We start from the raw sequence: 27,965 nt of genomic DNA, 5'->3' as shown, positions 1-27,965 counted from the left end.
AAAAAAAACCAAACTTTTTTCCTTCATATTCACATTTTAATTTTTACATGTTTACAAATTGAGGCTTATTCTTAAAATACTCTTTTTTACAGTGAGTTCATTATCTCACCAATCTACAATGATTTCAGAACAGAATGGAAAGAGATTAATGTATTTAAAGACTCAGATTCTTGTGAACAATGACATCATCAAAAGGTCTCGTTTTCATTAATTTGCAGTTAATTGGAAAGAGAAGATGGGTGAGTTTTCTTCTGAAGCAGGTTCACCGTGGACAGGAAGGGCCTGCCTTCCCGGCAAGGAGACTGAAATCACAAACTCCAGCCTCCATCAATGATGACAGGATTACCTGTGACGTAGGCAGACTGCAGTGATAAACACAAGGAGACAGAACAGCTAACCAGGTTGTGTTTCTTCGGTTTGCCTGACTGAGACAGCTGAACCGTTTATTCTCACAGTACTAGGACATCTCACTTAACAAAGAGAAATTAGAAAAATCTGAATTAAATCCCAGATGATTTAAAACTGCGGAGTGTTCTCATGATCTGGGGCTAACTGGACTCTTGCTGGTGTCTGAGTGCATGTCACATTCTAAGAGTGTTTGGTATCAGAATCAGAAAATTAAAATTCTGTGATACAGAGTCATTCCCTGAATTAGGCTAAAATAGTGCATTTTCATTTTGAACTCGGAAGTATTCTAAACTAGCTGAGTTTTCTGCCACTAATAAACTTTTGAACATCATCAAGTATGTCAGTCATTAAGTGGTCATGTCAATCACCAAACAGAACTTTGTTAAAAAGATGTACATTTAGTTAATCAATATACATGGCTAATTCTAGGAACTGAATCACACTAAATGTATTTTCTAAATTTATATGAATAGTAACTACTATAATCTATTAACCAAGAAAACAATTTAAACTAGTTTCAGACATCTAAATCTGTACAAAACTAAAGGAGTTTAAAAATTACTGTTTTTTTTTTTTTTCCCATAGAGTTCTTATTTTTCCAAAGAATTAAAGCTGAAGTGATTCTTGTGGTAGAGATTCAGAAATATTTTAACTTAAATCTTTGGCTAATGGATAATCAAGACTCAAATCTATGCTGTTTGTTTTAAATACATCTGAAACCTAAAATAATGGAAGAGGTAGGAAGGAAAAAATATCATAACAGGAGTACAGAGTGTTGTAAAGTACAATATATGAAAATGAGCATACAAAGAATTTAGATAAATGAGTGGGTTAGTAGTCACTCTACCAAGAAACAACCCCTGGTTTCTCTAAGTTTTTTTAAAAGGCAGGCTGTCTGATCACATATGGACTCTTCAGGATCTTTTTAAAAAGACAAAGGTCCATTTGTTGTGTATTTCAAGCCAGAGTGTTCCCAAATATTTGCTAACCTAAGCTCTGGCTAAATCAGGGCAATTTAGCTTATCAGCAGTACCCCCAGATCAAACGAGCTTTTCTGAAGATATGGATTCAGAGAAATCAAAAAAGTCAATATACTCACTTTATCACAATCTGTCCAGCAGTTTCCTCAGCTACAAAAAACTGCTATAAATAGTTCTGAGAAGTAGTCACTGCTCTGTCACTAAAACATTTCAACCTCTGTATTTGTCACATTCATCAACTACCGGATGTGTACAAGTTTCATTCAGGAGATGCTGACTGATCAGTAACACACCTCCTCACTCCCACCTACCCCCGCTTTTCTTCTTTTAGTTTCCTGGTTGGTTATTACTCAAAGGCATAAAACACAGGGGATGTTCTTGTGCTTTATACCTTACAAGAAATATTTCGAACAAAAAAGTTTCAGTTTTCACAACTGTATGTCATTGGTGGCTCAGATGCTAAAGCATCTGCCTGCAGTGCGGGAGACCTGGGTTCAATCCCTGGGTTTAGAAGATCCCCTGGAGAAGGGCATGGCTATCCACTCCAGTATTCTTGCCTGGAGAATCTCATGGACAGAGGATACAGTTCATGGGGTCGGAAAGAGTGAGTAACACACACACACACACACACACACACAAACACACACACACACACACACACAATACACAGCAGCCAATAAGGAAGAAACTGGTTACAAATACATGCAAAGTGGAAAGAGACAGAACTATGAATTTCCATACACGAATATAAAGAAGAAAGAATTCAAAGGGGAGAAAAGGAGGCTGTAGGGGGATTCTGCTAAACAAATCACTAATAAACTGAAAGCACCAGATGCTAATGCTTTGTCTCCCGGACACAAATCTGATTTACCCTTTCCCCATTTGACCTGAAGCTGTCACAGTTTTGGAGGGTCACTGGTTTGATTTACATTAAATCATTGCTTAATCATTATTTTGTTTCCCAAGTTGGTAATTTTTGAAAAGAATGATAAAATTGAGCAATTTAATTTTAATTAAATTGAGCAATTTTAATTTTTTTTCAATCCTTCACCGCTTCATTTGCTATCAGATTTAGTGACATAAAGCTGAACGAGGATGAGTTGGTGGCTGAGGTCAAAGTGGCCTTAATGTCAAATTAAGTCAGCACCTATCCCTACTTTGTAAATGCAACATCTTAGCACCTACATGTGATCACTTCCTAAATTACATTATTTTGATCAGCAAATTGTGGCCTAACATGATTGAGGATAATGAACCCCCCAGGAGGAACAGTGCTTACTTCATCGGAGGCCAAGTACACGCAGAGCAGGGCTACTTCTTCTGCAGTTGCAAATCTTCCTGTTTTCTGTCTCTTTAGGAAATCGCTTAGTGCCTGTAACCAGAAACCGTATCGGACATCAGTGATGTGAGCTGAACTATGAACGCACCTGCAACACCTTTAGGTCAAAGGCAAGAAGAATCTACAAAGGAACTGCTGACTTGATTAAGTACGCAGGATACAGGATACAGGACAATATCATTATTGATAATATCATTAACTGTGGACCAAACAGGACTATGGTAACTCCCAAGCTACTCAAACTATTTGTTTTATATTAAAACCTATAGACACCATGACAGATCAGAAAGTTAGTACTAAAGATGAGGGCATTTTTATGTTTTTTTAAAATGTGGTAAAACGCACATGATATACAATTTACCATCATAATCAATTTTAGTGTACAGTTCAGCAGTGTTAAGTACATTCACATTATTGTGGCACAAATCTCCAGAATTCTTTTCATCTTGCAAAACTGAAACCCTGTACCCGTTAAACAACTTCCGACCCACTTTCTCCCACCCCCTAGCAACCACCCTTCAACCTTTCTGTTTCTATGGATTTGTCTACTCTAGGTAAGGAAGGGCCATTTTTTTAAACAACATGATTTAAACATTTAAAACAATAGCTATACCTCTTCAGGATTTGGTCTGGCTTGTATTCTTTCTTGCAGAGATGGGGTATCAACTGTTCCTAAATAAAAGGAGGGAATTCAGCTTGGTTACTTACTTAGACTGAAAAAGAAATTGACAATTAAACTTTAAACTTGCTTTCCATATCATTCAATGATCAGTGAAATTTTTCTTCATGACTTGGAGTGACAGTTTCCCTTCTACCTGCCTGCCCTTTTATTTAACAGTTTTATAACTTCTTTAATAACGTTTCTATGATTTTCAAAAACACAAGCTATTCTTCTTTGTCATACTAGGCAGGGACTCTTGGTGAAGAACCCAGCATTCCCAGGAGGTCCTTTGGTCTCATCACATTCACATGATACTTTATGGATAACTTAGGTGGCTCTACATTCTCCTCATTATCTTGAAATTCTCATTGGTTTCAAATTCCTATTTTAACCATTGTTTCATATTTCTCATTGAAAAAATATAACTTTAAATTATCTTAATTAAAACAAGAAAAATAAAAATGACTAAAAATGTTTTAACTGTGAGCAGCAATGAAGACCCAGCGCAGCCATAAATAAATGAATTAAAAAAAATTAAAAAAAAAAATCCCACTTAGTTCACATTCCTTACAGAACAAGTTCCCAGGCATTTTTGTTAACTTCTGTGATCTGCAAATTCTCTTTACAGGGCCTTTCTTCTGCTAACAGTACTCCAGAAGGACCACAAGATCCTTCTAAGGTCATAAAAAAATGATTTCACAGTCACAGCCCCAGCTCCATCCTTAGACCATGCTCCTGGGTGTGTCATGGATTTGACGTTTGCTCGGAAACAATTTCTTTCTTTTTTAGATTTTTATGGGGGTGTAATTGATTTACAATGCTGTGTTAGTTTCAGATGTACAGCAAAGTGAGTCTGTTGTACACGTACATATACCCACTCTTTTTAGATTCTTTTCCCTTATAGGCCACTACAGTGTTGAGTAGAGTTCCCTGTGCTATACAGTAGGTCCTCATTGGTTATCTAGATTATATAGAGTAGGGTGTGTATCTCATCAGGAACATTTTCCACCCTTTAGTTACTGCAGGCAATAGTGTTGATGAAATTTCTTACACCACACAGCAAAAATCTCTTTGTATCCAATCTCCGATGATATTTTCCTCACTTCCCTCAACAGCCTTCTTAGAGTCCACAGTTCTACCAAAGGTGTGCTCAAGGCAACCTCCTCAAAATTCTTGCTGCCCACTGGGGCAGATGCACACCATATCTTACATGTGACCAGTATTAATGACTAAGGGTTTCCTTTGTGGTTCAGACGCTAAAGAATCTGCCTGCAATGCAGGAGACCCAGGCTCGATCCCTGGGTCAGAAAGATCCCCTGGAGAAGGGAATGGCAACCCACTCCAGTATTTCTTGCCTGGAGAATTCCATGGACCGAGGAGCTTGGTGGGCTACAGTCCAGGGGGTCGAAGAACTGGACACAACTGAGCAACTAACACGTGAAGGCTGAGAGGCTAGCCGAGTCCTCTCACGCGATTCCAGCCACCTGACCCCGCCGCGTCCCAGCAGACTGACGCACCATGCCATCGTCCGCACCCGTCTGGTGCTGAAATGTTGTGACTCTACCATCAGTACCATCCTAGACTCTCATTCTTCGTCACATTTTCTTCTGTGACTGGCTCAGTGAGTCAAAGCTAGTTCCCTGTCCCAGAGACTGTGAGGATATATTTTCCAGTCTTCCAAAAAGTCCAGCTTTAAAACAACCACATTTTCCAAATCATTAGACATTTTATTCCATTGGGTAAATGGCACCAAGAATAGCCAACAATATCACCAGTGTGTATGTTGAAACCTAGCAAAACTGTGTCTCTCCTGTCAGATCCTCCTCTTTCTGTTCTTAAAACAACATTTGTTTATTTATATGTTTTAGCTGTGGCATATAGCATTTTCAGTTGAGACATGTGGGATCTAGTTCCCTGACCAGGGATCAAACCTGGGCCCCCTGCAATGGGAGTGCAGTGTTTTAGCCACTGGACTGCTAGGGGAGTCCTGATCCTCCTCTTGGCTAGTATTACTTAAGTTTACCTTTCTAGTCCAAGAAAAATTAAACAGAACACTTCAATCATGGAAATTCTGTAGCTTGAAGGTTACTTGGTAGCTTCACCTCTTTTATCCAATAAGTCATTGGTTTTCAACCAAGGGGAGAGTGTGAAGAATGACATCAGAATCCCCTTTCCAAACCATACACAGTGTTCCCCATCGACTCCTTCCCTGAATTCTGGCCTGCCCCTCGGTTTTGGAAAGGTCTCACGGGTAATTCTGAAATGTTTCTCCTCCCCACCCCCCAACACCAGTTGTGAACTACGAAGAGAAACTTTGATTCTGGACATGCAATACTGAATTTGGTTTCAGAGAGGAAGTTGGTAATTCCTCTTCAGCACCCTGAACAGGCAGACCTCATTTTACTGCACTTTGCTTGACTGCACTTCACAAGTACTGCATTTCTTACAAATTGAAGGTCTTTGCAATGCTTCTTTGAGCAAGTCTACTGGCAGCATTTTTCCAATAACATTGGCTCACTTCATGTCTCTGTGTCACATTTGGTAATTCTTGCAATATTTGAAACTTTTTCATTATTACTGTATTTGTTTTTTTAATTAATTAATTTTTAATTGAAAGATAACTGCTTTACAGAATTGTGTTGGTCTCTACCAAACACCAATATGAGTCAGCCATAGGTACACATATGTCGCCTCCCTCTTCTGTGGGAGCGAACCGCCCTCCATCTGTGATCAGTGATCTATGATGTTACTGTTGCAAAACGATAATGACTCACTGAAGACTCATATGATGGTTAGCATTTTTTTAGCAATAAAATGTTTTTGAATTAAGATATACACATTGTGTTTTTAGGCACACTGCTATTGCACGCTTAATAGACTGCTGTATGGTATAAACATAAATGTACTTTCTACTAATAATAATTTCTCCTGTTTTCCTTTCCTTTCCTTGAGGGGCCAGCATACTTTTTAGTCAAAAGTGAGACAGAACGTATTTTCAGCTTCGAGAACCATTTGGTCTGTTATAACTACTCAATTTTGACTTCAGCATGAAAGCAGACTTAACCAGCACAGAAGCAAACTGGGTGGGATGTGTTCCAATAAAACTGTGTTTACAAAACAGGCGGTGAGTCAGATGTGGCCTGCAGACCGAGGTTTGCTGACCCACTCTTTGTGCATAAAGGAAGGTGTTAATCTCTCCTTTTCGTTTATGGGCCACCCCAGGTGACTGACTCGACTCAGTGGCTCCCTGTGTCCGAAGGCTCCTTTTCCTTCCTGCTGTCCTGGGAGTACAGTCTACTTTTCACCTTTCTTCTGACAAGATCATCCTGGCCTGCTTCCAAAACACCAAGCCCAGGCCAAATCACAGGGTTTAGAATGGCCCCCATCCACACAAGTAGCATTTAAATACTTTGCATTTGTTAAATTAAAATGGCATCATTTGTGCTAAAGCCCATGATACCAAACCTGTATTTAATGCTTAACCTAACTGCAGCTTCAGTCTTTACCAGAAATGGAATCTTAACCAACCAGTCTGGAATTTTCTGGTCCACACCCAGTGAGGTAATTGGCCTTGTGGGCCCTCTATGCCCCCAGAGGAAGAAGAGGCAATCTGTAAGATAAAATTCATGCCATCCTCTCCTCCCTAGACTAGAACAGGGCTTCCCAGGTGGCGTAGTGGTAAAGAACCTGCCTGCTAATTGCAGGAGATGTAAGAGATGTGGATTCAATTCCTGGGCTGGAAAGATCCCCTGGAGGAGGAAATGGCAACCTACTCCAATGCTCTTGCCTGGAAAATCCCATGGGCAGAAGAGCCTGGCAGGCTTACAGTCCTTAGGGTACCAAAGAGTCGGACACGACTGAAACAACTTAACACGCACACAGCCTAGAAAATCCTTTTCTTTTGCCAATGACTTCCTTGCCCCATCCCCCTTTCTTTAATAACTTTCCATTTGTGTAGAACTCCTTGGAGCATGCATCTAGTTGCTAAACGGGAGGCCACCTGATTTATGAGTCACTGAATACAGCCAATTAGATTTTCAACTTTACTTGGTTGAATTTTGCTTTCTAATACATCTGCAGGTTGTTCCTAATGACTTAGGATCTTATTCCCAACTTACTGTGGGGCTATTATCTTAATAACCCTAGCCTCTTTTTCTTCCTCTTTTTAAAAATGTTATGATTTTATGCTGGAGTACTGTTGCTTTACACTGCTGTCTGTTTCAGCTCTACTGCAAAGTGAATCAGCTCCATGTATACACATATCCCCTCCTGTTTGGGTTTCCTTCCCAGTCAGGTGTCCACAGAGCAATGAGTTGAGTTGCCTGTGCTTGCTATACGGTAGGTTCTCATTAGCTAGCTATGTTATATACAGTAGTATTTATACGTCAATCCCAATCTCCCCATTTGGCCCATTCTGCTCTCTTCCCTGTGGTGTCCATGTGTGTTCCCTACATCTGTGTCTCTATTAGCCCAGGCTCTTCTTTTGAGCTTTGCCCAGTGACAACACAGCATCTGGTAAACGAGCCGACACAGACACCTTTCAGGATGGCAGCCAGGGGGTCAGAAAGGACAGGTTCCCGGTCCCACAGCGCCCAGCTCACCTGGGCACACACAGTTGCACCGGATGCCCTGCTGGATGAAGTCTGCAGCCACGGACTTGGTGAGGCCGATCACGGCTGCCTTGGTTGTGCTGTACACGCACCTGTTCACGACTCCTGAGAAGGAAAGAAAGGGTTAGTCGCTCAGTTGTGTCCAACTCTCTGCGACCCCATGGCCTGCAGCCCGCCAGGCTCCTCTGTCCATGGGATTCTCCAGGCAAGAATGCTGGAGTGGGTTGCCATGCCCTTCTCCAGGGGATCCTCCTGATCCAGGGATGGAAACTGGGTCTCCTGCACTGCAGGCAGACGCTTTACCACTGAGCCAGCAGGGCATATCATACCTGAGAAGGAGGGGAAGAAGAAATAAAAAGCACAGTCTCCTTTAGGAAGCAGGAGACCCCTGTCCTCCTTCCTCACACTCCACCCTTTTAAAAATTGCTATCAGTTCTTCTCCATTAATAGGGCTAGTTTCTGAATCTGGGGAAATAGTATCATTGTTGGCACAATTCAGGTGAGACTTCCGTGTTGAGATGCTACATTTAAGTGAGAGCTGCAGCCTTAGCTTTTTGTCATCAGTTGGTAGAACCCTTAGGCGGATTCCAAAAAAAACCCAAAACAAACAACTAGGATAAATCAAAGTGAAACAAAACACAACTCAAACAAAGCGATTTCTTTGTATGCCTCTCCCAGGAGGGCTTACTGTGTATCCTTGCTGAAAGAAGGAATGTTATCTCAGCAGTAGCTCCTGCATTCTAAACTCGAAAATCCACCTGTACCATCACGCATCATCTCCATGTCTGCATCGCAGTCTGGCCCTGCAGGTTGACCTCTCATTCAGGGCTGGACCACACATCCTTGTGCACCTCTCCCCAATCCACAGGCAGAGTTCTGTCTCTGGTATCATGACGGCACGCTGAGCAAAGCTCTGTTATAATTCTATCACACTGCAGAAGATGTGTGTTTTCCCATCTCTCTCCCCTTTTGGAGCTGTGGATTCTCTGAGATCAGGGGCATATAGTGGATGTGTAGTACATCTTTTTTGATTAATTAAATGGATAAATATTTCCTTCTCCCATTTTGATCTTCATTTCCATATCCATTTAGAGGGGAAAAAAGGGAAGGCAAAGCAAGCAAACTTCAATTCCATGATTGGTTCACATATAAGGCAAAAGGCTTGGTTCTTAATTCCAGTTTTAAAAAAAGCAGTTTTGAACTCATGTGTGGGTTACATGATCTCTGCTATGCTTGTTCCCCAAACCCTTAAGCTCCTGAAGATGTGTCAGTCCGTGGGTCATGATTCCCAGAGGAAGACACGCCTACCTTTGATGCTGGAAGCCACAGAGGACATGTTGATAATGTTGCCAGATTTCTGAGCCAGCATCTGCCAAAACAAAACAAAGATAGAAAAAACCCCCCAAACATGCTATTCTGCAGGTTAAAAATTCTACCTCTTCAAAAGATGTACATTTGATTTGGTGCTTTCCTGGTGGCTCAGTGGTAAAGAGTCTACCCTGCCAATGCAAGAGGCGTGGATTCGATCTCTGATCAGGGAAGATCCCACATGCAGTGGAGCAACTACACCCACGCACAGCCACTCCTGAGCCTGTGCTCTAGAGCCCGGGAGCTGCAACTACCGAAACCCACGGGAGCTAGAGCCTCCCGTGTCCTGCAGAAGAGAAGCCCCTTCAGTGAGAAGCCTCTGTGCAGTGGCTAGAGAGTAGACCCCGCTCTCAGAAATTAGAGAGCAGCAACAAAGAGCCAGAACAGCCAAAAATAAGAACTAAACTAAAAGACGTGGTGGTGGTGGTTTAGTTGCTAAGTTGTGTCCGACTCTTGCGACCCCGTGGACTGTAGCCCTCCAGGCTCCTCTGTCCATGGGATTCTCCAGGCAAGAATACCGGAGTGGGTTGCCATTTCCTTCTCCAGCAGATCTTCCTCACCCAGGGATCGAACCCAGGTCTCCCACACTGTAGGCAGATTCTTTACCAACTGAGCTACGAAGGAAGACCCAACTAAAAGATGTACATTTACTTACAGTTTGCAGAGCTACCTTATTAACTGTTAACATTAAGCACCGTGAAGCAGCCTTAACGGCCTCACCCAGTCACTCCTGGGAACTGACGGCCTGTGTACACACTGGCAGGAACTTTACTCAAGGGGTTACTGCCTTCCTGGGGCACAAGACCATCAACAAGACCAAGAAGGGACCCTGAGCTAAATGAAAGGCTGATGAATGTTAATGTTACTGTGTGTTCCTGATGGAAAACTCTTACCATTTAACACAGTCTTGTTCAATACCTACTGTGGTCAGGTATAGAATCATGACCAGCGATTCAAAGACAGACAACTCAGTCCCTGCCTGCCTGTAGAACTACCAGTCTGATCCAAGTGCAGCAGGAATATCATCTCAGCAGTAGCTCCTTCATTCTAAACTCAAAAATCCACCTGTACCATCATGCATCATCTCCAGGTCTGCAGAGTCTGACACAGAGAAGGAGTGGGGTGTGGAGAGAAGGAATCAGCCCAGGTTGAGGGGCATGCAGAGGATGGCTGATGTTTCAAAAGCTAGAATATTAGTTAGAAAAAGAAAAGAAAAGGGTATTTTGAGGACAGTAAACCACCTGTATAAAGACTCTATCACAGAAGTGGGAGGAAGAGATAAGTGCAGCTGGAACACATAATTTGGGAGGAAGGAGGCTGCAGAGGCCAAAGGGGCTAAATTTAGGAATTTGGGTTTAAACCAGAAGGCAATGCGGTGGAGACAATGAGAGGTTTAATGCAGAGGGGAGTGGCGTGCTCAGATTTGCAGGTTACAAAAATTACCCTGGCCTCATGTACAGGGGATCACTGGAAGATGATGCAGGGATTTAGGAAAGGAGATGCCGCAGTGATAAAGAATCTGCCTGCCAGTGTAAGAGACGCAGATTCAATTCCTAGGTCAGGAAGATGCCCTGGAGTTAGAAATGGCAGCTCACTCCAGTATTCGTGCCTGGGAAATCCCATGGACAGAGGAGCCTGGCAGGCTGCAGTCCATGGGGTCGCAGAGTTGGACACGGCTGAAGGGTAGAGACCAGAGATGTCTGTGGGCAATAGGGGTGGAGACAGTCGAGGTAACCTGGACAGGTCTTGGGACCTGGCTGCCTGCAGTGAGGGCTGTACCCCCACCCCATCTAAGTCAGTGTTACCCAACAATACCTCCATCAGAACCCCCCATGGAAAGTGTGAAGGTCTTAAGAGGAGGGTGTGTGGCTGTTTTGTCTTCCTAGACAGGGTACCCAGCAGCCAGTCAGTATACTTAGTAAGTCAAGACTTTGTGAGGTACTAGGTTCAAGTGCAGATGGCTGAGCTCTGCCCCAGACCTAAAAGGGTACATCAGTGAAAAAAGCTGCCATGAGTTAAAAATGTTTTCAGAGGAACTTATACTTAAAAGACATATGTATGTTTTCAAGAGATACACATCTGTGCAAGGGCATGGGTAGTGTGAAAGTGTTAGTCACTCAGTTGTGTCTGACTCTTTGCAATCCCATGGACTGTACTCCGCCAGGCTCCTCTGTGCATGGGATTTTCTAGGCAAGAATACTGGAGTGGGTTGCCATTTCCTTCTCCAGGCCCGACTCAGGGATCGAACCCAGGTCTCCTGCATTGCAGGCAGATTCACATGGGTATCCACCCATGAATGTTTGAGGGGGAAGAAGCGAGAGTTGGAGAGAATGCCTGTCTAATGGGTGTTGCAGCAAAAACAGAAATGAAGCTTTCCCTCTGCTGAGAATAAAGAAAGGAAAAGAAACTGACCAGACTAGAGAAGAAATATAAACAGGCCTGAAAGAGTTAATCACTCCCAGCTTAACTATAACGGTTACTAGTCTGTATCTCACAAAACTAACCAGACACTATGTAAATTACAACCTGCACCTACTGCCCCTTAACTCTATGTAAATTACATTGTGGACCAGGTGCTCACCTTCCCCCTTCTTTTGCAGACTACCCCTTGTAGCATTTTGCATTTCAAAAGAGGGCCACAGTATGATAAACCACAGACAAACGGACCTAATTACTGGACTGCCAGGCCCAATTATGGGCTACCTGATGGCAACCCACTCCAGTGTTCTTGCCTGGAGAATCCCAGGGACAGCGGAGCCTGGTAGGCTACAGTGCATGGGGTCGCTAGGAGTCAGACACGACTGAGTGACTTCACTTTCACTTTTCACTTTCATGTATTGGAAAAGGAAATGGCAACCCACTCCAGTGTTCTTGCCTGGAGAATCCCAGGGACGGGGGAGCCTGGTGGGCTGCCGTATATGGGGTCGCACAGAGTTGGACACGACTGATGTGACTTAGCAGCAGCAGATGCCAGCTCTGACTGTTTTGAAACAAGAAGAAGCATGCAACACTCTCACTACTTCGCTCCTTATCACATACCCCAAACTGTGAGCCCAATCGATATGATGCCCTCAGATTCCGCATGTGGGGGGCACAGTTCTTGAGGTAGTAGCCTGCTGTGTACTCCTCTTGGCCCACTGGGGATTAAAGCCATTTTCCTCCTTTCTCCAAGTTCTGTCTCTGTACTTACTTATTCCGCATCAGTAGGCAGAGAAAGTCAAGATTTTGGTGGTAATATGGGCACTAACTCATTGAAATCAGAGGGCGTGGGGATGACTGTAAGGAACAAGGAGGAGATGGTGAAGAGTCAGAATAAGTGCTGGGGGAGATGGAGAACACAGGAAGGAAAACCGGGACATGCCCTGTTATGAAAGGCAAGGACACAAAGAGTTTCTACGAGGGAGGAGTCTCCGTAGGCAGTGTAAAGGCTCTAAGAAAAAAAATCACTTCCGTTGGGGCAAGTTTCTCCAGCAGCTTTCAAAGAGATGAGGAATGGAGAAGGCAAATGGTTCAATGACCCAGAGATGAGTTGGCCAAGATTCTATGTTTCCTTCTGACATTCTTACTTTCTGTTTTGATACTTAGCTACTAACTGTACTTAAGAGCAGAAAGTCTAAAATAACCGTAAGGTCTTATGCTGGATGGACTAAAAGGACGCAAGGAGAGGCTGAGGTCAAGGTGGCAGAAAAAGAAAATATTTAACCCAACTTGTGTGTCTATATAATAAAGAGGAGTCCTCATAATAAAAGACTAGGAAAATTAGCAAAGTATAACAGTGCTGAAAATTTAGCCTTAAAATTATCTTCTTATCCATTTTATCAAATAAGATAACCTCTTGAGAAATCTGTATGCAGGTCAGGAAGCAACAGTTAGAACTGGACATGGAACAACAGACTGGTTCCACATAGGAAAAGGAGTACGTCAAGACTGTATATTGTCACCCTGCTTATTTAACTTATATGCAGAGTAAGTTATATGCATATAAGTTAACTTATATGCATCATGAGAAACGCTGGGCTGGAAGAAGAACAAGCTGGAATCAAGATTGCCGGGAGAAATATCAATAACCTCAGATATGCAGATGACACCACCCTTATTGCAGAAATCGAAGAACTAAAGAGCCTCTGGATGAAATTGAAAGAGGAGAGTGAAAAAGTTGGCTTAAAACACAACATTCAGAAAACTAAGATTATGGCATCTGGTCCCATCACTTCATGGCAAATAGATGGGGAAACAGTGGCTGACTTTATTTTTCTGGGCTCCAAAATCACTGCAGATGGTGATTGCAGCACGAAATTAAAAGACGCTTACTCCTTGGAAGGAAAGTTATGACCAACCTAGACAGCATATTAAAAAGCAGAGACATTACTTTGCCAACAAAGGTCCGTCTAGTCAAGGCTATGGTTTTTCCAGTGGTCATGTATGGATGTGAGAGTTCTACTATAAAGAAAGCTATGCACCGAAGAATTGACGCTTTTGAACTGTGGTGTTGGAGAAGACTCTTGAGAGTCCCTTGGACTGCAAGGAGATCCAACCAGTCCATCCTAAAGGAAATCAGTCCTGGGTGTTCATTGGAAGGACTGATGTTAAAGCTGAAACTCCAATACTTTGGCCACCTGATGCGAAGAGTTGAGACATTGGAAAAGACCCTGATGCTGGGAAAGATTGAGGGCAGGAGGAGAAGGGGACGATAGAGGGTGAGATGGTTGGATGGCATCACCGACTCAACGGACATGGATTTGGATGGACTCTGGGAGTTGGTGATGGACAGGGAGGCCTGGCGTGCTGCGGTTCATGGGGTCTCAGAGTCGGACATGACTGAGCGACTGAGCTGAACTGGACTGACTTACTTTAGTTAACTCCCCAGTCTCACCGAGGTGTAACTGAAATACACATGGGATACATGTGCTGTGCGTGCTCAGTCACTCAGTCGTGTCTGACTCTCTGTGACCCCATGGACTGTCACCCACCAGGCTCCTCTGTCCATGGAATTCTCCAGGCAAGAATACTCGAGTGGGTGGCCAGTCCCTTTTCTGGGGGATCTTCCCAACTCAGGGATCGAGCCTGCATCTCCTGCGTCTCCTGCATTGACAGGCGGATTCTTTACCGCTGAGCCACACGGGAAGCCCATGGAATATATGTAGCCCAGCTGGGGCTCCTCGGGTGGCTCAGCGGTAAAGAATCCGCCTGCCATGCAGGAGACAGACACAAGAGACATAGGTTCAATCCCTGGGTGGGGAAGAGCCCCTGGAAAATGGAATGGCAACCCACTCCAGTATTCTGGCCTGGAGAATTTCACGGACAGAAGAGCCTGGTGGGCTATAGTCCATGGGGTCACACAGACACAGACATGATAACGTGGTTGAGCACACACACACACACACACACATACACATATATACACAGTTTAATTTATAAAGATGGACTATTGAATAAGTTCGGTCTCCGATCTTCTGAAATGCAATAGATTCCTCAGGCAGAACTTTGGAGTACAGTCACCTGGGACATGTTAATGCTGCCCTCTAACCCTTGGACTACGAATTTAGCCCAGGTCTGCTGGCTGATTCCAGAACCCACAGTCCTTGCCTTCCTCCCACGCTGCCTTCTCACCACTAGCTCAGCACCTGCTGTCTTGCTCTGAATGCTCCTCTCTGGCAGGTGCGACAATAAAATGAAGTGCCCGGACATGGCAGGGCTGTCAAGCATTGACTTCTCAGAGACTCAGGCAGGTGCTGCAAAGATCTCTCAAATTCCCTCTCGCTGAATCTGGTTAGTCTTACTGTGAGCTCTTCTGCCCTCCCTGACCAGAGCTCAGCTCCTAAATTTGGCAGACCTTGGCTTGTCTTCAGCGAATCCATGCCTGACTTCCACCAGGACTGACGGTTAACCGAGATTCAGTTCTTCATCTAGCAAATGTCTGCTCAGCACCTCAATGTGTGAGGGACTCTGCTAAGATTCAGCAAAGGAGGAAGACCCCCAGATATCTAAGACCCTCCCGGATCCTTGTTGTAATGGATCTTCTCTTCTGGTGGGCCTTGGATTCTGCACTGACCTCCTTTTACAGTATTTTAAACTTATTCTCTGCTTTTTCAGTGCTCTTTGAGTCTTGGAATGGTTTTCTGTATGCTTACTCAGGAACCCTGGAGTCCACGGGGTCACAAAGAGTCAGATACGACTGAGCAACAACCATAACAATTCATGAACAAAAATTTCTGGTATTATTCCTGTGTTTTGACCACCTGACCTTACAAATCTGCCTAGACTCCAAACTCTGGCTTCCCCTGGAAAGTTCTAAGCTGGTATGTGTGCATCATAGTTAAGGAACATAATTACGGCTGGAAAGGATTGTGGAATCTGTCACCCTCATTTTAAATAGAAGAAACAGATGCTGAGAGAGTGCAGAGTCACCTCCCAGGTCCCGTGGTGACTTAGGGGCAGGGCTCAGGCCTGCCTAAGGTCTTCCGACACCTGATTCCAAGACCCCAGGTCAGGTCAGTTAGGGTCACTTGAACAAGTGATGCCTTCTGATTTCTCATCCCAGTCATTAATATCTCTTGGGATTTTTTACACATGAGTGTCACTGGCTCACATGGATTATTGTTAAGATGCTTTACCTCTTAGGCAAACTCACTAATTTGGAAGTTAGCATTTGATATTTTAAAAGTTAACACTTAACAAGTCTAAATTTTGGCTCCACCGTACCTCACACCTACATCCTTCCCAGTGTCTGCCAGACATTCGGTGTACAGATGTGTTGCCTATACACGCAACAGTCTTATCCATCAGACCTAAGCTTCCTCTTTTATGATAGCCTCTGCTTTTCCTCTGATCCTATGCTAAGGATCAGTCTTCAAGAAATACACTCCAGTTCAGATTCTCATGAACTCCAAACAGGCAAAAAAAAAAAAAAAAAAAAGCAGCAATTCTGGGAATTCCCTGGTGGTTCAGCACTTAGGACTGCATATCCACTGCTGGGGATGCAGGTTTGATCCCTGGTAAAGGGAATGATGATCCTGCATGCCGTGTAGTGTGGCCAAAAAGAAAAAAATAAAAGGAGAAAGTTTTAAAAACGTATATTTTAAAAAAGTTTGCTAGTTCAACATTCCATGTGTATGTTAGTTGCTCAGTTGTGTCTGACTGTTTGCGACCTCATGGACTGTAGCCCACCAGGCTCCTCTGTCCGTGGGATTCTCCAGGCAAGAATACTGGAGTGGGTTACCATTTCCTGCTCCAGGGGATCTCCCCAGCCCAGGGATCGAACCCAGGTCTCCCTCATTGCAGGCAGATACTTGACCGTGTGAGCCACCAGGGCCAATCCAAAGATTCTTTCTAGATGCTAAAGAAGTAGATTAAAAAAGTTCCTTCATTACTAAGTCACTTTCTCCAATTTTCCTTTTAGCTTTCATCTGTATCCTTCTAGACGTTAGGCTTAATGTCCACAGCAAAGTATCAGCAACTGTGTTGCCATCAAAAAACTCATCTCCCGCCCTGGGCTGGGGCGGCATTCATTGTGTCAGTCATCTAACCCAGCTGGGATGGAAGAGAGGAGCAGCTCTCCTGCATTTCACTAGGGTTCAATTTACAACCCTGAACTGAGCCGGTTCTGTACAAAGTCAACCTCGTTCACTGTCTGAGCCTGTGCTGTCTGCTCCTACTGCCTCATAAGCTCATCTGAAGTCAGTGTTTTTCATATTTATGTTCCCCTCCCCCAGAGCACCGAGTGTGGTGCTCTCAACTGAAAGGCACTTAATGCTTGCCTGTAAAATAAATTTAAAACAGTGATGAGCTGTGTGAAGGCTGGTGAATGCCAGGGCAGCAGACTCAGGAGGAATACTCTCTCTCTAGCACACGCAGTCGCTCACCTTGCTGGTACCTCTGTCACTCAGCTGAAAGCAGGAGTGCAAGGCCAAGACTCAGGGTACAGAAAAGCAATGAGAGTGTGTGCCTAGACACTGACTTTCAGGAAGGGTCCCGTGGTTGAGACTCTGCCCGTCAATGCAGGGGACAAGCAAGGACTAACCCCTGGTCTGAGAAGATCCTACATGCCGCAAAGCAACTAAGCCCTTGCGTCATGGCTACTAAGCTGGCGAGCCGCAATTACTGAAGCCCACACACCTAGAACCTGTACTGCATAATGAGAGAAGCCCCCATAATGAGAAGCCCTTACACCACAACTAGAGAGGCGTCCCAGCTCGCTGCAACTAGAGAAAGCCCCTGCACAGCGACAGAGTCTCTCCGGCCATAAAGAAAGGAAGGAAAGAAAGAAGGGGCCCAACTTCTAGGGTTCAAATCCTGGCTCTAACCACTGACTAGTTACATGGCTAGTTATCTGACTAGTCACATGACCGCGGGCAAGTAATCTAACCCCCAGCGTCACCCCTCTGCACACTGGATGTGATAAAGCAGTCCCTACCTCATCAGGCTGCTTTGGCCCCACAAGCCTCCTTGCTGTCCCAATCCCTGGAACCCAGTCCAGATACCTGAAGGGTCAGCTTCCTCACTTCCCTGGGACCTCTGTGAACATTACGCCTTTTCAGTGAGGCCCTCCTGGACCTCTCCGATAACCTAGCATCTTTTTAATTCACAGTACTCACAACCATCCCACATGTTATACGTTTATTTGATGACATAGTGTCCCATCTCTCCCCTCAAACACAGGACCTTCATTGTGGAAAGAACTTTGTTCAGCTCTCTGATGCCTTCTTCATCTGAAATGCAGCCTGGCACACAGCCCGTGAGTGAATGAAGTGGAAAGTTAGGTGAGTTCATTTCTATTAAATGTCTTGATATACATGTTCAATACGGGTTAGTCAGTATGTGAGATATTCTGAGTGGGGATCCTCTCTGGATGTGGAGACCCACTTATTCCCTGGTGCTTCTGCTAGCGATGCTGGTCACCTCACCTTAGGAAGAAAAGCCTTGATCATCAGGTACATGCTGCGGACGTTGAGGTTCATTGAGAAGTCCCAGTCTGTCTCCTCACAGTCCAGGATGGTTCCGTGATGGACGAAACTGGAAGAGTGATTAGGCAATGGGGAAAATGATCATCCTAAAAAACTTCTGGTGAATCTCCTTATCCTTTTCATTGTTCTTTATTGGCTCAGACCATTGTCCCTTCCATTACCAAGACTATTAACAATTCAAACCTAGTATAACTTAGTACATTAGGTGAAGTATTCTAACAACATAAACTAAAAAAGTTTAAGACCAAAAACATCTTTTAAAAGAAAGCAGGATAATATACATGTTTCGATGTTGTTCTCTCGAAACACCCCACCCTCGCCTTCTCCCACACAGTCCAGGTGGGATGCATGAGACAAGTGCTCGGGCCTGGTGCACTGGGAAGACTCAGAGGGATCGGGTAGAGAGGGAGGTGGGAGAGGGGATCGGGATGGGGAATACATGTAAATCCATGGCTGATTCATGTCAATGTATGACAAAACCCACTACAATACTGTAAAGTAATTAGCCTCCAACTAATAAAAATAAATGAAAAAAAAAAAAAAAAGAAAGCAGGAGTTCGGAAACTAATAAACATGAGAAATTTTATACCAATTGCACAGGAAAATCACCGTCATTAAAAACAAACATGGATTTCCTTGGTGGTCCAGTGGTTAAGAATTCAGCTTCCAGTGCAGGAAACGTGGGTGCCATCCCTGGGCAGGGAAATAAGATCCCACATGCTGAAGACAACTAAGCCCACTTGCCTCAGGCAGAGAGCTCATGGGCCTCAATGAAAGATTCCTGCATGCTGCAACCAAGACCTGATGCAGCAAAAATAAATATTTAAAAAACCCCAAACCAAACAAATGCGAACAAGCTGCAAAATGATTATTTCAAGAGCAAGAATGCCCTCTGGTGGCACAAATTTAACATTCTCAAGGGAAATCAAAACTCCAAGGAAAATTCCCCAGGCAAGAATACTGGAGTGGGCTGCCATTACCTTCTCCAGGGGATCTTCCCGACCCAAGGATCAAACCTTGGGTCTCCTGCATTGCAGGCAGATTCTTTACCATCTGAGCCATCAGGGAAACCCATTAAAAAAAAAAAAAAAAAAAAAAAAAAGAATAGACTGCCTAACTACTATTTCAAGAGCGCCCTCTGGTGGCAGAAATTTAACATTCTCAAGGAGAAGTCTAAACTCAAGAAAACCAGTCTCAACATCTCAGGGTAGCAAAGTACTAGTCCTACTGTACAGTTCTAACATACCGAGCAAACATTGCAGAAGAAAGAAAAACCTTTAATATAAACTTCACTCTTTTTTGAAGTCACATTTCCTCAAGGAAGCTTTCTAAACACTTGAGTCCTACTTGATTTCACTGTCCCCCAGACCAAAATTATGTAATTAATTATAAAAGATGAAAAAAAAAAAAAAAATAAAAGATGGTTGGTTCTGATTCCTATGCACCACCGTATTTCCAGTTAAACTGAATGACAGCAAGAACCACACGCTCTATTTCTGTATCCCTTAGGTTGCTGAAAACTTAACAGATGCTCAAAAACTAATTTTGCTAGTTCTTTCCACGGCTCTGCGTATATCCTCATATGAGGGATGAGCAGCTTATTTATAAACCAGATCATCACAATTGTTGCTATAATTTAATTCCATACATTGTAACATATGATAAACTATGAATGCAGAGATTTTTTTTTTTTAAACTCTGAATCATGATTGGGTAAAACCACAAAACTATATCAGAATGTTCCAGGATTCTTCTACCAAGGCAGGGGCATAAATGTAACACTATCTAAGCAAAGTGGGACATCTGGAAGGTATCTACTGAGTTCCTATTCACTTGCATCTACTGACACGCCTGAGAAGGGAGAGTGGGTTCCAGCAGGGGCTGTATCTACATGCAGCTGCTCCAGTTTGAGCTCTACATTCATGGTTCAGGAAACTTGGCACCACCCCATGACATTCAATTAAGCCATCCTCTTTGTGTTGTGTATAAAGGTACAACATGAACCTTCTTTTGCTGGGACTGACTGTCCCAATAAGAAACACTGAGCTTGGGAAGTATAAAGAACTTGCTAGAATGTGCAAAAAAACTGGGGACATTCACATTTCAATAACCTGAGTACTTGGCTTCTGGTAAATATACTCTGATACAGGGTCATTTTAAAGACACTCTACTGGAAAAGTTTTTCATATTATTTTATCAGTCCTAGTGGAGCATCAGTGACAAGTCCGTTGGCATGAGCCTGGTACCAGCCCTGAAAAAAGCAATAGCTTCATGTTAGTGCTGGTGCCTTGAGTGACCCTAACTGCCTGTAGACCCCAAGCCTATGTCAATGTCTATGGCTGTTTTACTTGCTGATCTTAACTGTAATAAAAATTCTGTCCAAAATTTTAGCCATATTCCCCAAGGAATATATTATGGCTAGCCATATTCCCCAAGGAATATATTATGGCTAGCCATATTCCCCAAGGAATATATTATGGTTCACAATGAATAATTTTGCTTTATCAAAATTCTTTGTGTGAAAATTGCAGAAAGCTTTCTGTAAGAAGAGTGGAAGTGAAAAGTTGCGAATTACCCAGCAACATTAAAGAGAACATCAACTCTCTCAATGTCATTGGCAAACTGGTCAATTTGCTTCTTCTTTGTGACATCAAGGACCCGAGTCTGAATACCTGAAATATAAAACAAAGGGCACTATTTGCCTGTATGCGTAAAGGATGTTTAGCCTTGAAGATTCAGCTGTTTCCAAGTACGAATATGGTAATATCTGTATGGTAGGCTTCATAAGGATTGCTGCCCATTCGTAGGGTTTTCATAATCTTGACTCTCAGTAAAAATCTTGAAGTCTCCCCATCTGACCTCCCAATAACACTTCTCTTTCTTCTTCCCCTTCTCTCTAGCCTCTAAATTGAATGATAAAGGTATTTTCTGAGTAAAGACTTCACAGTGACATAGGGATGATCGACAGCAGATGCATCTCAGTAAGCCAGCAGTAATCGCTGTGAGTCGGCTCATTTGAGCCCATTCTTTCCCCCAGAGGTCAAGTCCCTGCTGGACTCTGTCTGTGTGAAGGGTAAAGGCAGGGGCGGTGGATAAGGTATTGTTTTCACTTGTGTACTTTACCTTTATGTTAATTCTGTTATTTTTCAGAAATGACTCTGCTGGCCGAAGGTATCATCACTTATTTCTGGACCAAATTACAAGGAGAAGAAATGAGAGGCCAGATGAAGGGATGAAACACTTGAAAACCGGCCACAAGAGATCTGGCATGGGGGTGTGAGAGATACACACCGCACCAGCTACTGAAAACCTCTGAACATTCTTGAATGAAAGCAGCAGTCATTATTTTTACGTTTTTTTTTTTTTTAAATAATACATGGTTCATTATTCTCTTTTGGATATAGAAAGAAAAGTTTGTAAACAGAAAGGGAAGACTGAAACCGAGGTTCAGAAAGACCTCCTTTCTATTGTGCTTTTCTATTCCAACAGCTTGATTTGTTGGAATTACAATTCAAGATAGGCTAGTGCAGTTAACTAGGTCAGAGCAGATAACTAGGTCAGTGAACTGATCTGTGTTGATCATGGAACCTGTTCTATTCAACTTCCAAATAAGTTCTCTGTTCTGATTTCTTTCAGAGTAACCTGAAGCTCTCTGAAGTTGGAGTTAGGTTCAGTGTGGTGAAGCAAGTGATAGAAAGAAACTATTAGTTGCACTCTGCGACTGAGTGACTCTCTGCAACCCTGTAGACTGTGGTCCACCAGGCTCCTCTGTCCATGGGATTCTCCAGGCAAGAATACTGGAGTGGGTTGCCATTTCCTCCTCCAGGGGATCTTCCTGACCCAGGGGTAGAACTTGGGTCTCCTGCATTGTGGGCGAATTCTTTACGGTCTGAGCCACCAGGGAAGCCCATAGTATAAGGGGCAATAAACACCTAAATTATCTCTTAGAGTCTCTGGTCATGATATGTAATGTTAGGGCTGAGCTGTTTCCAGCCACTGGCTGCATGTGGCTACTGAGCCCTTGAAGTGTAGCTAGTCTGGCTGGAAACATGCTGTTAAATGTAAAATACACACAGGTTTCAAGTATTTAGGAAAAAAATGTAAAATATCCCATTAATAATTTTTATCATGAGTACGATAAAATTACAGTATTTTAGATATGTTGAGTTAAATAAAATATATTCTTAAACTTTTCACCTGTTTCTTTTAACATTTTAAATGTAAAGCTTAAATGTATATTTTACTAGAAAAAATTATGCCTGTGAAAAACATCATGTTTCTCTTGGGCACTGCTGCCCTCAGAGGAGGGGGGCTCAGAAGTAAGAAGTTGTCATAATGACTGTTAAATGGTCACATCTGATTTCATAATTAGCTACTGAATCCTTTGACATGTTGGATAAAGAAAAAATTTTAAGCATGCACCTTAAAAACTCTGTTCATACATTCAAGTGTACAGATTTCTGTCTGCAGGCTCACAGAATACAGACTGGATATCAGAGAATCTGGCTCTAAAAAGAAGCCCCGTGGAGCTGAACAGCTAAGGAACTTTCTCTCAGCATGTAAGGTGCTAATGCTTTATAATCCCTTGTAGACTCCAATCTCAAAATCAAGCTATGGAGGTGCTTACCTGGGTACTTCTCCAGTTCCTGAAGTTTGGATTCATTGATATCTGTGGCTATGACTTTGGCACCTTCTCTTGCAAAAGCCTGGTAGACACAATGCGCAAATAAATCCTTTGTTTACCTGGTTAAACTGCTCTCGTGAACCGAGAGTCACTTAGCCTCTCCCCTTTATCTTACTGTCGCTATTGTTTTCCCCATGAAATAGATGAAATTTCACACTACCTAGTCTCACCTCATTCTTCACAATGCTTACCAATTTTATCATTAATTGGAACAATGTGACATACACTTGCTTGTCAGTTGACTTTGTCCCTGTGTGTGTGTCTGTGTTTGGGCTCAGTTGCTCAGTCATGTCCCGTGGACTGTAGCCCACCAGGCTCCTCTGTCCATGGAATTCTCCAGGCAAGCATCCTGGCTGGTCATTCCTTTCTCCACAGGATCTTCCCGAGCCAGGAATTGAACTCGAGTCTCTTGCATCTCCTGTATTGGCAGGTGAATTCTTCACCACTGTCCCACCTGGGAAGCCCGACTTTGTAATACCAAATAAATATATTTTTTTTAAAATCTAGGATTCAGTTATTGAACACCTCTCAAAACACTACCTTTCTTTGATTTTACAGCCTGCATTCTATTTCTGAGCAGCGACTAAAATCCAAATAATAAGAGAAAAATGGGTTATTTCAACACTTTTCCTCTTAATAAAAGTGGATTATTAGCTTAGGTGGGGGTTTCGTGTGCGAGAGGTTGATATACATTAGAAGGCAAAGATAACTTGACACTCTCATAAGTCTGGAGTCCTACCTCTGAACTGACATAATTTCAGAAAACAACGCACTTCTGTAGGGCCCCTTCAGTGATTTAATTATGGTGCAGAGAAACTGAGGCAGACAGATAAGTTTCTGTCTGTAAGGTTATCAGTGATGTCACAGGATAAATGTGAGGTATTCATTCCTTCATCTGCCTGGAGTTGGAGTAGCCACTTTTCTTTTTGCAACTTAAGACAACAGAAGCACAAAAGGAAAGAAAAAAAAAAAAGCAGAACTAAATAACCATGGTACCTGGCCTGATACTTCAGTACCTCAAAAGTTAGTAAGCAAGCAACAGAAGATGATAACTTACCAACGCGGCTGCCCGGCCGATCCCCTGAGCAGCAGCTGTGAGGACAATGACCTTCCCATCAAGTCGGCCCATCCTGGAACCTGCGGTTTAACTTACAGACATGTGTATTTAATGGCTTACACGGTAGCCCATGGCCTCGTGCAGTAACATTTAGAAGGAATGGTTCAACGGACTCCTTTAAGAACCTGAAGATACACACCTGTGTCAAATATCCCCACCACCTGAGAATATCCCCATCGATCTCCAAGAACGCTTACCCTAAATACCTAGCTTTGCATATAAAAACATTTAGCAAAGCCCTGGTAGCTCAGTCAGTAGAGAATCTGCGTGCAGTGCAGGAGACACAGGTTTGATCCCTGGGTCGGGAAGATCCCCTGGAGAAGGGAATGGCAAGCCACTCCAGTATCCTTGCCTGGAAAATCCCACGGACAGCGGAAGCTGGAGGGCTGGCTGCAGTCCATGGGGTCGCAGAGTCGGACATGACTGAGCCACTAACACACACTGAAGCGGTAGCTGATGACAGACAGACATCAGACTTCAAGCCATCCTCAGGTCGGTTTCAGCCTCTGCTGCTGATACAGCCCACCACCGTCCTCCCCTCTGCCCCTCCCTGCAAACACTGCGTGGGTCCACCCTACTTGGGAATGCTTCTTGCTTCCTCCCTTGTACACTTTTCTTGGGGTCTGTACTATCAATCATCTGTGGTCTGTCCAGGTCTCTTGGGAAGATTTCACAGTTGGCCTATGAGAGTCATTGAAAAATAAGAGTTGGAAAGTCAGATCCTGTCCAGACACCCCTTTTACATCTGAGGGAACTGATTTGACCTGCTCAAGGTCACAGAGCTGGTCAACGGCAAAGCCGGGACTAATGTCAGGCCTCCTGACTCTTCCGTATGTGAACATCCTACCCCACAGTGCTGCTGATTAAAGTTTGAGCATTCAGCAGTAACACTTCAATAGACACAAACGGTGATTTTTAAAAGAGACGACTGAGGAAGTCTGACATAGGGGGAATATGATGTACAGAAGATACCTGGTCAATTCTTGGACTGTAAGAGATCACAGGGTGACAGGAAAGGCTAGTGACGAGGTTACAGGTAGTGAAGAGTCAAGTGATGATCAGATGAGGCTGTCTGCAAGGAACCAAGTCCTCTCTCTCACCCTGCAGTTCTTAGTGTGTGCCTCTGACTGCACAACAAGGCACAAAATGGCTGCTTTCTCCCAAGACATCGCATCTGCATTCCAGGCAAAAAAGAAGGAAAGGAGCACAAGCCAGAAGTCTTTCAGAGACCTTGCTTCTCTATTTTGGAAGGGAGCCCTCCTCTGAAATTCCAGCCCATGTTTTGTTGGCCAGCTTCAGCAGCAGGGGCTAAGAATTTGAGTTTTATTTTCCAGTCTTTATAAAGTGAAAAGGGTAGGGGTCGGGGGAGGCGAGTTGGGTGTTGAGTGAGCTAACAAATAGCACATGCACAAAATAATCTTCCCAGTCTGCTCATTACCGGTCTGATAAAGAGTGCATCCGATCATTTCTTTTGGAACTTATCTCTGTTCTCGTCAGCCAACCTTGGCTTTTTGCGGTAGCTCGCCTACACTTTCAAGCCTCCAACCTTTGTCCCAGCTCTCCACGCTGAGGGCTAGTTACTCCTGTGGGGTAATCGGCGCTGGAGGATTTGAGAGCACGACATGACCAGGTGTGCATTCTGGAAAGCTCACTGGAGAGCAGGCCTGGGGAGGGACTGAGCAGGCGGTTTCCTTCAGAAGAAATTGCAGTCACGCAGAGGCGGGGGACAAAGAGAGGGGTGGAGGGCAGCGGTGAAAGAGAGTGTTTAAGAGCTGACCCAGGGCCTGGCCGCCAGTGCACTGGTTTCAAAGAGATTACGTGGTTCGCCCAGTGTTTCACGGCTCAAAATTCAAACCTGGGCCTCCTGATCGTGGATTCGAGAGAAGACCTCGTGGTTATAAGTCCCCACACGGCGCCAGGGCCTTGCGGCTCCGCGGAATCGGTACCCGTAACTGACCATGATGCCAGCGCTGCGGTCTGAAACCATCTCTGAGTCTGTGCCGAGGCCGCCGCCCCCGGGCCATTTCCGTTGCCTGGGTGCCTGGGTGCGGCACGACTGCCCAGGCGAACCCATCTCGGGACACGCCGAGCCCAGCCCGCCTGCCTTGGGGCTCGTCCCGCGGACTGCAAGGGAAGTAGGATGTGCCCACCCCGCCAAGACCCTCTTCCGCGCCCCCTCCCCGGCTTCGTCGCGGTCTGACGGCTCTCCCATCCCTAGCTCCCTCCTCCTTTTCTCCCACACCAGCATTTCCTCTAATAAAACTCGTGCGTGTGTAACTTTCTCTAGGAGTCAAGTTTCTTGGAGGACCAGACAGCGCATGGCTCCAAGAACTGCCCCCAGGGCCTAGCTTACGACTTCACTGATGCTCTGTGATTGACGCAGAAGCAGGACGTTCACAATGCCCGACCTACTTTGATGCAATTTTATTTTTTTCCTTCTTACATGAGTGATACATTTTAAATTAAATCTTGGTAAAAGTTAAGTTAAACACTCAATATTTTAGAAAGGAAGAAACCCCAATAATCCCTATCCGCCCCCAATCCTGAGCATGATGTATTAAAAAGCTGCTACTTTACCCTGCTGTTATCAGTGACTTCTGGCGCATGGCCCTGTGAAGGCACATGCCAGGAAGCTTTGACACCCAGAGAAGCGCTTACTGAAAACAACTGCTGAAGCGCAGGGCAGCCGTTTTGCCCCCTGATGACCTCCTCCACGCTGTCCTCCCTGTCTTTCTGGGGGCAGATTTTAGAGCCAAAGCCTTACAACTAGATAAACTGCACTATTACAGGAAAACGCATTTATTGGGAAAAATGAGTGCCAACATAATCTGAAATGGCGAAATGCGGGAACTTTCAATAAATTCAACGTGAAAATCTGACAAGATGGATTGCTTACTCCAAATATTAGAATCAAAGTGTTATTATTATTACTTTTTAATTTGGCCCACTTTGCTTATGGGATCTTAGTTCCCCGACCAGGGATTGAACCCCCACCCTTCGCAGTAAGAGTGCAGAGTCCAGAGACACAGAGCATTTACAGGAATTCTTGACGAACCGGAAAAAGGATGTCTACAATAGACTCCTTTAGCTATTGAAAAACTTAGCAGAGTTTCAAACTGTTTAAACATCCCTCCTTACCCTGAATTTACGGCCAAAATTAATCCTGAAGAAGGTAATGTGCAGAACAAAGTACCGTCTGAAAATTAAAACTCCCTCCCCACCCCCCTCCGCCGCCAAAGTTTCTTTTTTAATATATTCGGAAACTTACTTTACAGCTGCAAGTTCATGGCGTCCTCCAGATCACTGCGCCGGCAAGAAACTTAAGACCTTTGTGCAGAAGCAAGTCAGGTGCCTAGTAATGCCTGTTGGGATTTGTAGTTCTAATTCCTCCAGTTTTTAGAAAATTACGCGTACATTCACATATTTTATGTGTATGTGCTGCCATCTAGTGGAGGTTAGGTAGAACTGTTAACTCCGATTGCTAGAAGGAAAAAAGTAGAAAAGCATCTTACTGGTGTCTTCCGTTCAGTCGCTCAGTGGTGTCCGACTCTTTGCGACCCCATGGACTGCAGCGCGCCAGGCTTCCCTGTCCACTACCAGCTCCCGGAGCTTGCTCAAACTCAGGTCCATCCATTCGGTGATGCCATCCAACCATCTGGTGTCTTAGAGTGTGGAAATCACTTCACCAATTTTACCTAAGTCCTGCCCTTTTATTTTCACTTACTCTGTGCTGCTCTGGGGCCACTCGAGAGAGAATGAGCCAGGAGTTGCATGTGGAAGTTAGCAACGAAATAGAAGGAAACCAGGTCATTGAAGATCCTGGAGCCTTCCTTCC

The 27,965-nt window shown here is 44.0% G+C and overlaps 1 protein-coding gene across 3 annotated transcripts; it reads right to left on the bottom strand.

The window, feature by feature from the left end:
• Positions 1-14: 14 nt before the first annotated feature.
• BDH2 (3-hydroxybutyrate dehydrogenase 2) lies at positions 15-27,487 on the bottom strand. Of its 3 annotated transcripts, XM_043871111.1 has the most exons (11): positions 27,399-27,424; positions 25,103-25,304; positions 24,071-24,162; positions 22,957-23,035; positions 20,905-21,001; positions 18,270-18,378; positions 9,307-9,367; positions 7,990-8,103; positions 3,341-3,399; positions 2,668-2,760; positions 15-362 (listed from the first exon to the last, which is right to left on the bottom strand). In XM_043871111.1, exons 3-11 carry the CDS (start codon positions 24,140-24,142, stop codon positions 309-311), a joined length of 738 nt encoding a protein of 245 aa, XP_043727046.1. In that variant the 5' UTR covers positions 24,143-24,162; positions 25,103-25,304; positions 27,399-27,424; the 3' UTR covers positions 15-308. The 3 variants fall into 3 exon arrangements, with proteins under 3 accessions (XP_043727046.1, XP_043727047.1, XP_043727045.1); XM_043871112.1 differs by lacking the exon at positions 25,103-25,304 and having other exon boundaries at positions 15-470; positions 27,399-27,487; XM_043871110.1 differs by lacking the exon at positions 25,103-25,304 and having other exon boundaries at positions 27,399-27,485.
• Between the last annotated feature and the right edge of the window lie 478 nt (positions 27,488-27,965).

This window comes from Cervus elaphus, chromosome 17 (genome assembly GCF_910594005.1).
Source record: "Cervus elaphus chromosome 17, mCerEla1.1, whole genome shotgun sequence".
NCBI classification, from domain to species: domain Eukaryota; kingdom Metazoa; phylum Chordata; class Mammalia; order Artiodactyla; family Cervidae; genus Cervus; species Cervus elaphus.
This window is presented reverse-complemented; position numbering and strand designations above follow the sequence as displayed.